At 39.0% G+C, this 15,723-nt stretch overlaps 2 protein-coding genes across 3 annotated transcripts; one reads left to right on the top strand and one right to left on the bottom strand.

Moving 5' to 3' along the window:
* Positions 1-892: 892 nt before the first annotated feature.
* Positions 893-9,175, top strand: LOC104426931 (transducin beta-like protein 3). Of its 2 annotated transcripts, XR_005547275.1 has the most exons (15): positions 893-1,292; positions 1,386-1,568; positions 2,292-2,441; positions 3,194-3,408; positions 3,515-3,800; positions 4,670-4,804; positions 4,887-5,005; positions 6,127-6,283; positions 6,437-6,683; positions 6,757-6,833; positions 7,155-7,274; positions 7,821-7,951; positions 8,017-8,191; positions 8,518-8,956; positions 9,012-9,175. XR_005547275.1 is itself a non-coding variant. In XM_039304117.1 (14 exons), exons 1-14 carry the CDS (start codon positions 984-986, stop codon positions 8,878-8,880), a joined length of 2,667 nt encoding a protein of 888 aa, XP_039160051.1. In that variant the 5' UTR covers positions 893-983; the 3' UTR covers positions 8,881-9,175. The 2 variants fall into 2 exon arrangements, 1 of the variants encoding a protein (XP_039160051.1); XM_039304117.1 differs by having other exon boundaries at positions 8,518-9,175.
* An 89-nt stretch (positions 9,176-9,264) lies between these two features.
* On the bottom strand, positions 9,265-13,996 carry LOC104424267. Its single transcript, XM_010036632.3, has 7 exons — positions 13,665-13,996; positions 13,417-13,518; positions 13,188-13,302; positions 12,989-13,104; positions 12,158-12,355; positions 10,119-10,261; positions 9,265-9,712 (listed from the first exon to the last, which is right to left on the bottom strand). Exons 1-7 carry the CDS (start codon positions 13,787-13,789, stop codon positions 9,531-9,533), a joined length of 981 nt encoding a protein of 326 aa, XP_010034934.2. The 5' UTR covers positions 13,790-13,996; the 3' UTR covers positions 9,265-9,530.
* Between the last annotated feature and the right edge of the window lie 1,727 nt (positions 13,997-15,723).

Here is a 15,723-nt window from a genome sequence, read left to right as displayed (position 1 = left end):
TTTTGTAAATTTTTAAAATTTTTGTAAATTTCGTAAGTTTTTAAATTTTTTGTAACTTTCTAAAATTGTTTGTAAATTTTTTGAATTTTTTGTAAATTTTTTGAATTTTTGTAATTTTTTTAAATTTTATGTAAATTTTGTAAATTTTATGTAAATTTTATGTAAATTTTGTAAATTTTTTTTATAAATTTTGTAAATTTTTGTAACTTTCTAAAAATTTTGCAAATTTTTAAAATTTTTAAAATTTTAATTATTTTTAAAATTTTTTAAATTTTTTTTCTAAATTTTTAAATTTTATGTAAATTTTGTAAATTTTTTGTAATTTTTTGTAATTTTTTTGTAACTTTCTAAATTTTTTTGTAAATTTTTTAAATTTTTTAGTAATTTTTAATTTTTTTGTAAATTTGTAAATTTTTTGTAATTTTGTAATTCTTTTTTTTTAATGTTTAAAGTTTCTAAATTTTTTAAAAATGTTTTAAATAAATTTATTTTAAATTTAATTTAAATAATTTTATATTATTATAAAATTCGAATGATGTCAAAACGACGTCGTTTTGGTAGATTCGAGCCGACTCTCCGTGAGACACATCAATGAGAAATATTAATATTTTAATGCGTATGATTTCCCAACTTGCCGAGATGGCACTTTTAGGTGTCCCACTTTTCTTAAAATGTGGCGGCAAGTGTACCTTTAAATAAGTTATGACAAGACTTAAGTGTCCTTGGCGAAAGTTATGGCGACCTCCGAGGTCCGCGTCCTAAGTAGTATATATCGTTGAATCACGCAATAGGAAATAATGGTCACTCATTTAAATTGAATAATATGATGTTGTTGCAGTCGTGACATGCGCGTGGGGTCTAAACCGGTCTGTGCATCGCGTCTCCCACCGACCGTTAAACCCTTCCATTTTCTTTCCTCCCCCTCTTAAACCCTGGTTGCTTCTCGTGGTGCTCTCTCTCTCTCTCTCTCTAGGCAATTGGGCATGGCGGCGGCGGCGGCGTCCCTGCCGTTCAAGAAGAACTACAGGAGCTCCCAGGCGCTGCAGCAGTTCTACGCCGGCGGCCCTTTCGCCGTCTCGTCCGACGGCTCCTTCATCGCTTGCAACTGTGGTGACTCCATCAAGATCGTCGATTCCTCCAACGCCTCCCTAAGGTCCTCCATCGACTGCGGCTCCGACACCATCACCGCCCTCTCCCTCAGCCCCGACGGCAAGTTGCTCTTCTCCGCCGGCCACAGCCGCCAGATTAGGGTTTGGGACTTGTCCACCTCCACCTGCCTGCGCTCCTGGAAGGTATTCTCTTCCTTTCCGCCTCCCCGGCGATTGAGTCGGCGGGGGTTTTTGGATTCCTGCTTTGTTGATGGTGTGAATTTTTGGGGGGTGTAGGGGCATGATGGTCCGGTGATGAGCATGGCCTGCCACGTCTCTGGGGGTTTGCTGGCGACGGGAGGAGCTGATAGGAAAGTCATGGTGTGGGACGTCGACGGTGGTTTCTGCACCCATTTCTTCAAAGGTCACGACGGCGTCGTTAGCATTGTCCTCTTCCATCCCGACTCGAATCGCTCTCTTGTGAGTAGGCCTCCAATGCTGTATAGTTTCATCGTCTCCTCTCTTTTCGTCTTGGCCCGTGTGTATCATATCGTTTTTACTGGCATAGGTCTGGGATTGGTGGAGCAAGGAGAACTTATCCTTTAGGAGAATGCTTCTGAGGTTTCATCATCCTGTAGCAAGTGTCTCGTCTAGGTTTTCCTGTGTTATGTGTTTGTGAAGACTCAAGAAGTCCAAACCTGGGGTAGTTATGCCGTAATAAAACTGACTAAAAAATGTGGCCTTAACCCCTGAAGGTTTTCTTTAATTTTAGTCTTAGTCTTATTCTTGGAGTCTAACTGAAACAGACACTGGCAATGGTTCCATTGAACCACTGCAATGTAAATTGCATCGATTTGACCTTCAGTTCAGTTGATGAACTCATGAAACCATTGATCCCTGTTGAAACCTGACTGAATTGGTTTTGAGTTTTTGTTAGTTGGGGATGTTGTGGTTGGCTCTGTGGTAATGTGTCTAGAGCCTGCGCAAGCCTGGGCAAGGGCCTTTGGCAACTTTGATGACACTGACTATCAGATGTCACTATGTTTAGAGCATCTTTTTTTGCGAATAAGATATATCTACATAGAACTGATGAGCAGTAAGTATCATATATTGGTTCATTTGTTTCATCCTCTGATTTTTTTATTTTTTATTTTGTTGGGGTTTTTTTTTTTTTTTTTTTTTTTTTTGGGGGGCAATCAACAGCTGTTCTCTGGAAGTGATGATGGAACTATACGGGTTTGGGATCTCCTGGCAAAGAAGTGTGCTTCGACACTGAGAGGACATGATTCAACAGTCACTTCTCTGGCTTTTTCCGAGGATGGCTTGACATTGCTTGCCGCTGGAAGAGATAAGGCATGCTTAGCAGTCAATTAATTCCTCGTTTCTTCATATTATTGGGTTGCAAATATCAGATTTATATCCTTGATGTGTATAGTAGTGTTGAAGTTGCTGTTTGAAGTTTGTGCATATCAACAGTGCTAAGGATATAGTGAATGCTCCATGTGAGTTTGTTTTATTAATCATTGGTTTCATCATGTGGCTGTCCTACTATTACGGAAATGAGGAAACATCTGTAAGGGGTGTCAATAGTATCACAGTTTTAGCTGTAGAAGTTTCTTTTAGAGGATTCTGCCACCATGAGTTTTTTTAGGCCAGACTGGTCAAATGCCTTATGCTTTATTTTTAATTCATTTCCAGTGCTTATCTTGATTCTTTTTGTGAATTTATTTATTTATTTGTGACTTCTCCTTTTAAATTTATTTGACAATGTCACTTATGGACAAGATTTATAAGTGGCAGAAGATATCATTCTTGGACGTTGTCTTTCATTTCTAGTCAAGGCTGCATAGAACTAAATTCTCGTGTAAAAAAGGTCTATTTTCGTTTGGGATTGTTGCTAGAAGATTAACGAGCATAAGCTGTTGATTGTGGTGTCCAAATGGCAAATTTTCTTGGGCTTCCTTTCTGCAGTTACATATATATAACGAGATGCTTCTAACTTACGCAAATGAGCCAACAATCTCTCCTGTTGTGGTTCATAATTTTGCGGACTCTGATCTCATACTAAAACTGTCAGGTTGACATGGATCCATGAATTTATTCAGGTTGTATCTTTGTGGGACCTTCATAATTATGCCTGCAAGAAGACCATACCTATGTATGAGGTGCTTGAATCTGTATGCGTGATACATAGTGGAACTGTTTTGGCTTCACAACTGGGGTTAGACGATCAGCTGAAAGTGACAAAAGAAAGTGCACAGAATATTCACTTTATTACTGTTGGTGAACGCGGCATTTTACGGATATGGAAATCTGAAGGGTACGGGTTGTCAATTTTAATTTTGGAATTACTTTGTGCTTAACGGCACTAAATATGCTTTATGTCTGGATAAACTCTAATGAGTATATTGCTCTCATCTTCACAGTTCAGTTTGCCTGTTTAAGCAAGAACATTCTGATGTAACTGTCATCTCAGATGAGGACGACTCAAGGAGTGGCTTCACTGCTGCTGTCATGCTACCCTTGGATCAAGGATTGCTATGCGTGACAGCTGATCAACAGTTTTTATTCTATTATCCAGAGAAACATCCTGAAGGGATATTTTCGCTGACCCTATGTAGAAGACTTGTAGGCTACAATGAGGAAATAGTTGATATGAAGTTCCTAGGAGAGGAGGAAAATTTCCTTGCTGTTGCTACTAATCTTGAACAGGTAGTGCACTGTGGTTCTTGAACGAGTGAAAGTTGTATTTCATGTCGAAATTATGCTTGATATTCAACCTCTAGAGTCTCAAATATGTCTGATATTTCACACTGAAAGGAAAAGAATTATTTTTTACGATGCCATAAACATCTCAAGAATGACTTGCATTATCTCGGCCCTTACATGTTGCAAGTTACCTTTCCTTCCAAAGCTTGAATTTCCTGTGAGAGTACAAAGGTTATAGCGGTGGTCCTTGATATGAATATGTGTGATTCATCTTAACTCTGCATGGATTAGGCTTGCCTGAGTCACCCCCATGTTGACACTTAGATAAAGATATAAGCTGTACTATACTCGTTGTAATATGCAGAGGTTAGAAATGTTTGGGGTAAAGATCTTCAACTGCAGTCTATCCTGTCCATACATTAAGCATTGCTCAGATGCATTTATAATGCTTGTAAGGCTCTTCCTGTTCACCTTTTTTTTATGGGTATGAAAGAATACATAAACATTAAGATAGAGTTCGATACACGTTGAAACTTTTGTTGGCAATGAAACTCCTAATTTCCGAGTCCTCAAACCTATGGGAGGCATTGAAATAAATCTCAACTTCCTTTTCTGTTGGCTAGCCAATTGCCACATTGATTCCCTTCCCAACCAATTGTTGCACCTTCACAATCCATTCTCAGGATAGCAGCTAGGTGCAGCTGAATGACTAGCTTACCTCTCCTGCTTGAATCCATCCTTGGGTTATGTTCAAGTTGTCAGTGCTTTTCTTGCTTAGCTCAGGATCTATGAAGTGCTTCTGCTTGTGCATTGGGACCATTCTGTACTCCATTACTAAGCCTAAAGTTTTTTGTATCTCATTCCAACAACAGGTACGGGTTTATGAACTTGCTTCCATGTCATGTTCGTACGTCTTGGCTGGTCATACTGAAACTGTCCTGTGCCTTGACACTTGTATTTCAAGTTCTGGAAGGACGCTTATTGTCACGGGAAGTAAGGACAACTCTGTAAGTCTCTCTCTCTCTCTCTCTCTCTCTCTCTCTCTGGGGGTGCTTATTGGAGATTTCCTCATGTTGTTCAATGTTGCAGGTTAGGTTGTGGGATTCAGAAAGCAGACATTGCATTGGAGTTGGAGTAGGTCACATGGGCGCTGTAGGTGCAGTTGCTTTCTCAAGGAAGAGACAAGATTTTTTTGTTAGTGGCAGCAGGTGATTGTTTATGGGTGTTATGTTGCCATAAATTCTTCCTATGCTTGTGGCTGGTAGTGACTGATCATTTATCCTGATAAGCTTTGCCGTTATTTATGATTAGCTGTCTTGATCTGGCCTTGGCTTTAAATTTATTTCTGTCTTAGCAGATGAGTTGTCTTTCTGAGTAGTCATTTTGTTATCGAGTGCAATAAGACAATAGAATGGAAAATTCCCCATTTTTTATTTATGATAACTTTGCAAAGGACTTAAGTGGAAGTCTGTAAGCCTTCGTAGAATGCCCAGGAAGCTGGGAGTCAAAAAAGACTGAATTGTGGAACAAAAACCTAAAGTTACTCTCAAGTTGCAAGTAAACAAAATTGTAACTGATATAGCAAAGGAATATATAACACCTGTGTTTGTGTGTGTGTGTGTGTGTGTGTGTGAGAGAGAGAGAGAGAGAGAGAGTTGCAAGTAAACAAAATTGTAACTGATATAGCAAAGGAATATATAACACCTCTGTGTGTGTGTGTGTGTGTGTGTGTGTGTGTGTGTGTGAGAGAGAGAGAGAGAGATATTGCCCATGTGTTGTGGCATATAGAAGGAGACATTGTCTAATCTTCACTGGGCACTGGTGTTGTGGCATATAGAAGGAGACATTGTCTAATCTTCACTGGGCACTGGATGGTGAAGGGGAACGAGAAGGAATTGCCAAAGCGACTTTATTTTTATATATGAGAGGCCTTTTGGTGATGCCTTAGGGGCAGTGGATGTTCTGTCTTCCTCTTTTGTGCTGTATGGTTGGTAGATTTTCTGTTGAGATACCACCCCCTTTATTCGTTCTTCAACTAAGTGGGTGCCCTTTAGTAATTTTGACAAGAAAACTAGGAGATGCTCTATTGTAAATTTGTTGTGCTGTGAATTCTGCCCTGAAGTTCTGCATATAAATGTTTGAGTTTCTGTCTTTATTTATTTATTTATTTTTGGGTTCTCTGTCAGTTTCTTCATAAATGATCATTGTGACATAGATGTGTGCTAATATTACCGATATGTAGCATGATGTTCCTTCCAACATCCTACAATTAAGTGATTCTTAATGATGAGAGTAACATTTAGTTTTCTCTTTTTGAGTGTTTGTTTAGCGATCGTACACTTAAGGTTTGGAGCTTGGATGGCATCTCAGAGGATGGTGTAGACTCAACAAATTTGAAAGCAAAAGCTGTTGTGGCAGCTCATGATAAAGATATTAATTCTGTTGCTGTTGCACCAAATGACAGTTTAGTTTGTTCTGGTTCTCAGGTTAGTCTCTCACAAGGAGTTACTGAGATCATATCTTGATCATGCATAGATATTTTGTCAAAGTGAGAGGACTTTCATATTTGGAGATGGTTTTCTTGAATGATGTTTTTCCTATGGATATCTTTGGTTTCATTGTACCTCAACTGTGATCAGGATCGCACAGCTTGTGTTTGGAGGCTTCCAGACCTGGTATCTGTAGTTGTACTTAAAGGGCACAAGAGGGGGATTTGGTCTGTAGAGTTTTCACCAGTTGATCAATGTGTGCTCACTGCATCTGGCGATAAAACGGTGAAGATATGGGCCATATCTGATGGTTCTTGCTTAAAGACCTTTGAAGGGCATGTCTCTAGTGTACTAAGAGCATCATTTCTCACCCGTGGGACGCAGTTTGTTTCTTGTGGTAAGATATTTAATCCGGCGATGCTCTTGAATTGTTGTCATTAAGCCCATGATAAATGCCTGCAATTTTTCAGGTGCTGATGGCTTGGTAAAACTGTGGACTGTTAGGACAAATGAATGCATTGCTACATATGATCAACATAGCGATAAGGTGCTGAACCAGATTTGAGCTCATAACTGGTTTCCTTGTTGGTGCTAGAGAAAAAAGAAAAAAAAAAAGAAAGGGAAATTCTCCTGTTCAAATATCGATGCTACACTGACACATGAAGTGCTTGGTCAGCTTGATTTACCATATTGTTTATTTGTCATTTTCGGATGCATCTCATCTCCCCACTCAGAAATGGTGATTCTTGTCTAGTGTCCCTTGCTCATGATGTAACAGAGCTTGCACAATTAGTTTCCAGTTTTAGATTACCATCTTCCCTCTGCTACTTTTTTCCTTTCTTTTGCTGATAAGATTTGCAATGATCAGGTATGGGCTTTGGCTGTTGGAAAGAAGACTGAAATGCTTGCTACAGGTGGCAGTGATGCTGTTGTAAATCTCTGGTACGATTCAACTGCTTCTGACAAAGAGGATGCTTTTCGTAAAGAGGTGAATCATCTTTGCAGTCCATCAAATTGTATCTGACTTCATCATTCTGTATATTAATGTATGACTTACAAAGAGTTTGCATTGAGGGTAATAACTCTGGGTTTCTTATCAACAAAGTTTCTTTTTTCTTTCAACAAGATAAAGAAGTCTGCAAATTCTTGAAGGCGGCAACCCAAAATAGAATTTTCCTGGTGAAATTATTAACTTAATGACTTGGTCATTAGACTGACAATTGAGCCTTATGTACGATCCCTGACTGACACTGTTCCCAAGTTGGCTAGGGGGTCAAACTGGCTGGAGACGTTTTCAACCTCTTCATTAAGGTGGACGAACTAGCTGGTTTTCTAAGCATTGGTGTGTATAGAACAAGGATGAATTTTTGGTAAAAATAAAGACAAGTTTGTATGGTGAAGATGTTATTAGTTAGCATTTAGTACTAAGCTATAATTGGTGACTAGCTTGCTCTTTGGATTTAACTTGGTCTTTAAATATGGTTGAACTTTCAACTTGGTTTGACACAAAATATACACGATAATGTTGATGCAGGAAGAAGGTGTTTTGAAAGGTCAAGAGTTAGAAAATGCAGTATCTGATGCTGACTACACCAAGGCAATCGAACTTGCTCTTGAACTTCGGAGGCCTCATAAGTTATTTGAATTATTCTCCGAACTTTGCAGGTTAGTTGTATACTATTTTTAATCAGAATGCATTCTTTCCATGTACTTAATAAAGTTATTTGCAGGATGCGAGAAGTAGGAGATCGTGTAGAGAGAATACTTTCTGCTCTCAGCGGCGAAGAGGTTTGTCTGCTTCTTGAATATATCCGGGAGTGGAATGCGAAGCCAAAATTGTGCCACGTTGCCCAATCTGTGCTATCACAAGTCTTCAGAATTCTTTCTCCAACGGAGATAGTTGAGGTGGTTGTTTTAATTTATCTCTTCCTTTGACCCTCCCATTTCCCTTAATGCTGTACATAGTAGCTGCGTATATTGACATTGATTAGCCATTCTTTTGACATCACATATGCAAAATCACTTTCTGAATTATTGTGGACGAGTTTTATTGACCTATGTAATCTAGAAAGATATCTTGGATGGAGATTTTGGTTGGTTGGAACATGCATTTAATGAATTGTGATCTTATCGTCTGTGTGCTTTGTTGAATCTAGACAGAAAAGAGCAACCAGCCTTGGTGGCAGTCTTTATAGATGATCAGTTCGCTAATTTGGTTCTTTGGTCTATAGATTAAAGGCATCGGGGAGCTCCTTGAAGGTCTCATTCCATATTCTCAGAGGCATTTCAGCAGGATAGACAGGCTTGTTAGAAGCACGTATTTACTGGATTACACATTGACAGGAATGTCTGTTATTGAACCTGAAGCAGACAGATCAGCAGTCAATGATGGGTCTCCAGATAAATCAGGCCTCGAGAAACTAGAGGATGGTCTTTTGGGAGAAAATGTTGGTGAGGAGAAAATCCAAAACAAGGAGGAGCTGGAAAGTAGTGCATACAAGAAAAGAAAATTACCGAGATCTAAAGATCGTTCTAAGAAGAAATCAAAGAATGTCGTGTACGCAGATGCAGCAGCAATCTCTTTCAGAGCTTGAATACCGGGTCCAGAGTTAAAAAGTGTTTATTATGACGAGCATTGCAGCGAGGACCATGTTGATGTCATTCCCATCCTGCATTCTCAATGCCAGAGGCATGAACCCTATACAAAGGTTAACCCAGTGCAGTATGCCTTCTCCTTGGTGCTTCAATTTTCCCCTCCTCGGAGCACTGGCTATCCAAACATTAATTCTTCCCAGGGCTGTTGTACGGTCAAGTCTGCTATAAGTATAATTTTTTCTTTTGCTATAAGAAACAAATGCCATTATGCAATGGAGAATTCTTTTTTAACTATTTGAGCTTTCTAGCCATAGAGTCCGACACCAGGCTCTTAATATTTTGTTCTGACAACCATCACGGGAAAACTGTCAGCGTAGCGAATAGAAAGGGAAAATCATCCAGTCATATTACTATCAATAATTGCCTAAACCAAAAATAGGCTGAAATATCGCAACTTAAAGCTTCCTTTCAAGGCAATTACAGTGAAACTCCTCTTCCTCGCAGATATTGTATCCGAGTTAGTAATGGATCTTTAGAGTTCATTTACATGGAACATCTGTACAGCGCAAACGAGCCGATAAAATTCATGACATGTTCAAGAATGACATAGTAAATGTCATTGCTTAAATCTCCATTCGTCATAAAAATCTTATCCACTCAGCGTCATGGACACAATTGAAGAAAGCTTGAACTTCCTGACTTTACTGGAGTTGGCAGGTTGGAAGATAATTTCGCTGCTTGATCTCACAGTCACTTCCACCCACTCTGAAGATGATGCTCCTTCGCTTCGATAATCTCGAGGAGAGTACAAAACCTGGAGCCTCGATGGAGCTGCCATTTGCATATGAAAAAATCATCAATACATATATTCAAATAGCATCCTCATATGAAAAATGATTACCCTATAATTACTCTATTACTTCACGTCCCCAGACATTTTGTTCTACGAGGCTAGCCTCCCAAGATTATGCTCTATAGTAATCAGGACTGAAAGAAAGGGCTATTTTTTCCTCCATTCTTGGTTGGTCTTATACTTGGTGGGTCACAAATATAGACACTACACACATGAAAACTCAACTAAAGAAATAAAGAAATGTGGGTCTTGCCAATTTTGTAACCCATCAATCGGAAGAGCCTAGGCAAAGCAAATTTCCTCCAACTAAAAGTGGTGGAAATTGCAGCCCTAAAGAAATAGTCTAGAAAGGTAAATACACTAAAGAAATGCTTATGAGATTACCAAATCCAAACATGCTTGTCTTCTGAATTATCAAACGACCAACTTTTGATCTTCGGATGTTTTTCAGGATCTGGACGTCTTCTTGTTTCCCTTTAAATTCTAGGAACTCACCCAAGACATACTTATTCCCTTTAAGCTCCAACCTACATAAGGGTAAGAATGCAATAGAGAGCTTCATAAAAGCACAGAACTCAAAGGAATGTCATGGTTCATGACAATAGCCAAACATGATTTAGTGCCACGCAAAATCTATGGGCTAATCCCTTTCCATTGGTCTTCTCATGTCCCATTGCTATGTTCCTTACAAGCAAGTGTTGACGCATCACATCACATTTTCTAGAGAGGGAAATAGAAGCACAAAATTCATAAAGAAAGTGAAAAAAAAAAAAATAATATCTGAATCTACATGTAAAAAATATATATGTTTTGAGAGGTTTCAAGGGTTTCGCGTTTAAAAAAGTCCAAAGTGCTTGCCTTGCAAGATTTTAAGGAAAAAAAGAATAAAATGTAAAAGTCATTCTAAAAACATCCGCCTAAATCATCAGACATACATTCAAAACAAGTTATAACAAACTTGTGGATGACAGTTGTGAAGACCGCTTCTGCTATAGATCATGTATAACAAAAATAAAACCAACCTTTTTGAAAAAAAGAAAGTTCTTTTTATTAACTGATGTTGAGCAGTCTTAATATCAATCACAGGTCTAGTGGCTTGCCAGAGTCAAAGGTCCAATCAGCAGACCTAAGGAAAATCCGAGCCCAACCTCACTGGCCCTAGCCAGGCCTCACCAGCCTTGCAGAATAGCGTGTAATTTTCTTCTTTTATTAGTGGGTGAGCTCAGACAACAATATTAGGACTGACTGCAGAATGTGCCTGCATGGCCTGCCCATTTTTTCCAGCCTTCTCAAACATATTTAAGTACCATTCTTAATATTTGATTCTCCTTCTCCCTTGTCAATTCTCGCGCACATTTCTTTCTCCACATCATCATTTGGCAATTGCCTAGTCTCACATTAAATTGAGAGGAGGGTCCTCGAAGGTTTAACTTCCAGCAAATGAAGCTAACATCTACCATACAAAAAAGCACAGGTAGCTGATATCTTTATACCACATTGACCATGTCCTAAAAATATGATATAAGTTGTAATAGGTGATAATGTGTGCTGTATTAGCTATCAAGTTAAAAGCAGAGCTTATAACACTAAACCCCTATAAACCAGTGAAGGAAGCCATCAGTTCAATATATCCTAATGCTTTTTTTATTTTTGGTGGTCAGAATATCTTAATCCATATTAAATACTGGTATTTTGTGTTAAATACAAAATTATTGACATCCACATATTAACAAACAAAGAAAGGCCTGGCAGAGTTTGCACATTACTCTAGCTCGAATCTAGGAGGGATTCTTTTCTATTCCTATTGGTTGTCCATACTTGTTAGCTTTAAAAACTAGTATCTGTCATTAGTACCTTTAGAACAAAGAACACAGGTTGCCATGCACAAATACATTAGTAAAGGGGATATAAGTTGACATTCTTTTTGTATGGTCCATCATTTTACAGAAACCTATAGCAGCCGGACACGATCACACAATTGGCTCAATCAGGTGCAAATCGTAGAGGAATAAAGAGAAAACTGGAAAAATTAGTACTTCAAGAAAGACGCTGCAATTGAAATGTAATACTCCAAAATTAATAAGCCACCACAGCTTCCCTATGCCGGCCGGAGGCGATTGCACTATTGGCTCAGTCAGATCAAACCCAATTCATCCCATCTTTCATCTAGAAAAGCCAAAGAAAAGGAGCAGCAGACTAAAGTCTAGTTCCTGGTTCAACTAGATATACCAACCAGACTAGTCTAGATTTTGATTTGCTGATTACAAGCATAATGCACAAGGCTAACAGGTCAGGTTCTGCGAGTCAAGCAACTTAACAAGGATGTCAAGAAAAGATCGACGGCAATATCACCATAGTGTACAAAACATGCAGCACCCACACACTGGTCAAACAATCATATTCATTTAGCATAAGAAACGAACCTATCCCACATCGGAGCAGTGCTGAGAACAAAATTAAGTTGCTGATGCATGGTTTCCTGCATATCTTTCTTGGCACCACGGAAAGCTCCCTTGATCCAACCAGAAAGCGTACTTTTTGATTCAGGTTTCAACTGTGCCCATTGTTCATATGTAATGACCTCCGGTGGAAAATAGTTCAAGGGCACCAAATTATGGGAACTGAGAAAAGAAACAGAGACATAAGCAATCTCTGGCATGTTGTCCCATAATCCTACATATGATGGTGGCTTAAAATCAATGTATAGATCCAATTGTCAGACTAAGTCACAATCCCTCCAATCACTTTCGTCGTCAACCCCCAAGCAGACTCTATGGTGGATGAGAGTCTCTTCTCTTAGTACATCAATTGACTGTTGGACTTGCATTTGCGTGAGATGCACCTTGTTAAAGTTTCCTTCTCGTTCACCAGCAATTGCACTCACCAACAGTCAAAGAATGAAAGACAGTCGATTGAGATCAAGACAAATAGTGGTGCATTAGGTTATTATAAAGGGCCTGTTCCAATCAACTATTTGCTTTTGAATAGCTGCCATGCCACAGTCATGAGAATTCTCTTAATCTATTCCAGAGCAATGCAATGCTCATAAAGAAGGTACTTGAAAAGTTGCAATTCCTGAGACTTAAACTTGGTCAATCAAAAATAATTACCCCATGCAACAAAAACATATGCAAATCAGCAGTTATTTCAAAATGCGACACGCCTCTGATATTTGAGAATGTAAAAGTCCAGAAAACGTGGGCGAAACCACTTTGTAGACAATGACATTATCAGTGGAAATCCTAATAACATACCAGAACTTTGGGTTAGGAAGAACAACTTTATAAGAAAGGTATCCATCAGGCAAAGCAACTCCTCTCTGTTCAAGATACGATTCAAGAACCGAAGCTGCCTTCTTAGCCTCTGCAGCCTGAAATTTAAAGGAACAGACGAACCATCAAATTAAATCAAATCCCGAAGTAGACGGGGAGAGTGAAATAAATGGGGACGTACAGGGTCAGGATGCGGTTGCTCTTTGTAATGAGATTCATCTATACAGACCCAGCTTCCATCTGCGCGAACAGAAACGACGCCCGCAAAGTTCTTAACAGAAACCACCACAACTTCCCTGCAATTGGGGGGGACAAAAGAAAATGAGGTGCAAATTGTCGAGGAATAAAGAGGAAACTGGAAAAATTAAAACTTGAAGAAAGTCCAACGTGATGGGGAGAGAGAGAGAGACCCTTTAGTGACGAGGGCCAAGTCGATGTTCTGCCTGGAACCGGTGTCGGCGTCAGGAATCCGGAGACCAACGTAAGCCTTCCCACCGTACAGCTTCTCAAGCCTGTCACCCAGAATCGCGAATCAACCAAACTATGGACTATCACTTTCAAGATTCAGCTTTTAAGCTTTTATAGCTTAACTTAGCGATGAAAGGAGGCCGGACCTCCGATCACATGACATGAGAGCAAAGAAGGAGGAGGGAAGTACCGGGAAGCGACGGAGAAGAGGGCATTGGAGGCGGAGGAGTCGAAGTCCAGAAGGTCGTCGCCGCCGGAGAAGAGGCGGCGAAACAGTTTGTAGATCACCAACCCACATACGATTTCCACCCACATGCTGCTGCTGCTACTGCGAGAGAGAGAGAGAAAGAGATCGAGGGAGACGAGATGACGATTGGAAATGCCGTCGAGGAGGGTTTTTGAGATGCCGAGAAGAAGACACGAACAAACTCTGGGGGATTTTGCTCGTTCGCAAGTGAAAGCGATCCCCCCCTTCTTTTACTGGTGCGGGTCCATTTGGAAAAGCTTAGGCACTACGCCAAAAAAATCAAGCCACGGCCGAGTCCTCGAAACTTTGTCACCGTCCGAACACGGAGGAGACACATGGACGACGACCTTCATACACGAGTGGATTGCGTTCTGTGGTTGGAACATTAGATGGAAAACTTATACTAATTGAAAAGTTTGGTCAAATTTGTCTAAAAAAAACATTTCTCAGAAACATTCCCAATTCGATGAATTCAAAATCCGGAGTAATGATGTTTTGTAGGTGCAAAGGTTGAGTCAATATGCCGCCGGAAAAAACAAAGTTATAAAAAATCATAACTTCTATGTCCTAGGTTTAGTATCATCTCGGAAGATGTGACTCTCTTGCTCGGATATCTCAATCTTGTCATCATATACTAACTCAGTGTTTGGCCTTATAGAAATCAGTAACTCGATGTTTTTTATTTATCAAATTTTTTAAAAGTGGATTAAGTTTCCCCAGGCATACGCTTGAGAAAAGCTCACCGAGCTTCTTAGAAGAGTTAAAGAGTAGCCATCCCTAACTATCATATTAGCGGTTCTCCTCACTGCATAGTTTGATTAAGCGTGACATTTTCAGAAAAAGTAAGGGACCATCTTGAACCAACCAAAAAACATAAAGAACCAAGAAAATAACAGATTTTCTTTTCAGGTACTAAAGAAAACCTCATGGTCAATTTATGCCTACAAGTAAGCAGAATCCTAACTCTATTACATACAAAATTGAGCTAATCCCCGCCAAGGCCAAAGTAAGATAGTGCAGCCCAAGAGACTACGATTTTGTTAAACCATGGACTGCAAGTTGCTTGATTGTGGTCATGTTCTATTTTGATATTTTATAAAAGATTGTTAACAAGTGTCCCAAGGGCCAAATTTTGTCATTAATTTGACCGAACTTTGATCACTCATAACTTTTTCGTCCGGTATTTTATTGTCTCAATTTTTATATGTACGGAGATCTTGTGACTCAATATTTTCAATTCATCAAAGTGATAATTCTTTTGAAAAATTATATTCATGTGTTTTTTTTTGCTTTCACACAAATTTGGTTGGGAGACACATTGAGAAGATGAGAGAGTGGTCATCAGAGTTAACTAGCAAATCTTGTAACCGATCCCCGTACTTTTAAAACCACAAAACATTAAACAAAGATGTATAAAACCAATTTAAAACGAGACAGAACTTGTATGGAATGTGAATGGATTTATTTGTCAAAATAGATATGGCATGTCCTTTATCATCGTCCGAACACGGAGGAGACGTCGACATTGACCTTCGTGCAAAAGATTTTCTTGTGGATTGGGCCGTGTGTGCTGATGAATCCGGATTGTGTTCCCTCGTTGGGGATTGCAACGGACCAAACTTGTGATGGGATTATCCAATTTATATCCATCGCCTTATTTGCCTCGTTAGATATACGATTACATCTTTGTTTATTTTCCGCTAAATAAACGAAACATGAATTTAAAATCAAATTAGAAATTCAAGACAAGATATCAATGACTAAAATAATTTGTTGTCATAATTTTTTTTTTTAAAAAAAGGAAAAGAGAAAGTTTCAAGCATTTCACATTGACATCTCATTTTGAATTTTCAACTTGATTTTAAATTTAGGCTCTGTTTATCTCGCGGAAACCATTTTTCAGGAAAACATTTTTCTCATTTTTTTGGTGTTTGATTTGCTTAGAAAAATGAGTTAACGAAAAGTGTTTTGCTAATCAACAAAAAAACCTATAATGGTTAAG

The sequence above is a fragment of the Eucalyptus grandis genome, chromosome 11, assembly GCF_016545825.1.
Source record: "Eucalyptus grandis isolate ANBG69807.140 chromosome 11, ASM1654582v1, whole genome shotgun sequence".
Classification (NCBI taxonomy): Eukaryota; Viridiplantae; Streptophyta; class Magnoliopsida; order Myrtales; family Myrtaceae; genus Eucalyptus; species Eucalyptus grandis.
The sequence above is the reverse complement of the archived record's forward strand: the minus strand, read 5'-3'. Positions and strand labels throughout refer to the sequence as shown.

Excerpts from the sequence above, each read along its gene's own strand:
- LOC104424267 (XM_010036632.3), bottom strand. The coding sequence starts at position 13,789 with ATGTGGGTGGAAATCGTATGTGGGTTGGTGATCTACAAACTGTTTCGC. Across the intron at positions 13,105-13,187 it reads AGCAACCGCATCCTGACCCT|GCTGCAGAGGCTAAGAAGGC; the intron begins GTACGTCCCCAT and ends TTTAAATTTCAG. Across the intron at positions 9,713-10,118 it reads GACAAGCATGTTTGGATTTG|CTCCATCGAGGCTCCAGGTT; the intron begins GTAATCTCATAA and ends TGCAAATGGCAG.
- LOC104426931 (XM_039304117.1), top strand. The coding sequence starts at position 984 with ATGGCGGCGGCGGCGGCGTCCCTGCCGTTCAAGAAGAACTACAGGAGC. Across the intron at positions 3,801-4,669 it reads TTGCTACTAATCTTGAACAG|GTACGGGTTTATGAACTTGC; the intron begins GTAGTGCACTGT and ends TTCCAACAACAG. Across the intron at positions 7,275-7,820 it reads AGGATGCTTTTCGTAAAGAG|GAAGAAGGTGTTTTGAAAGG; the intron begins GTGAATCATCTT and ends ATGTTGATGCAG.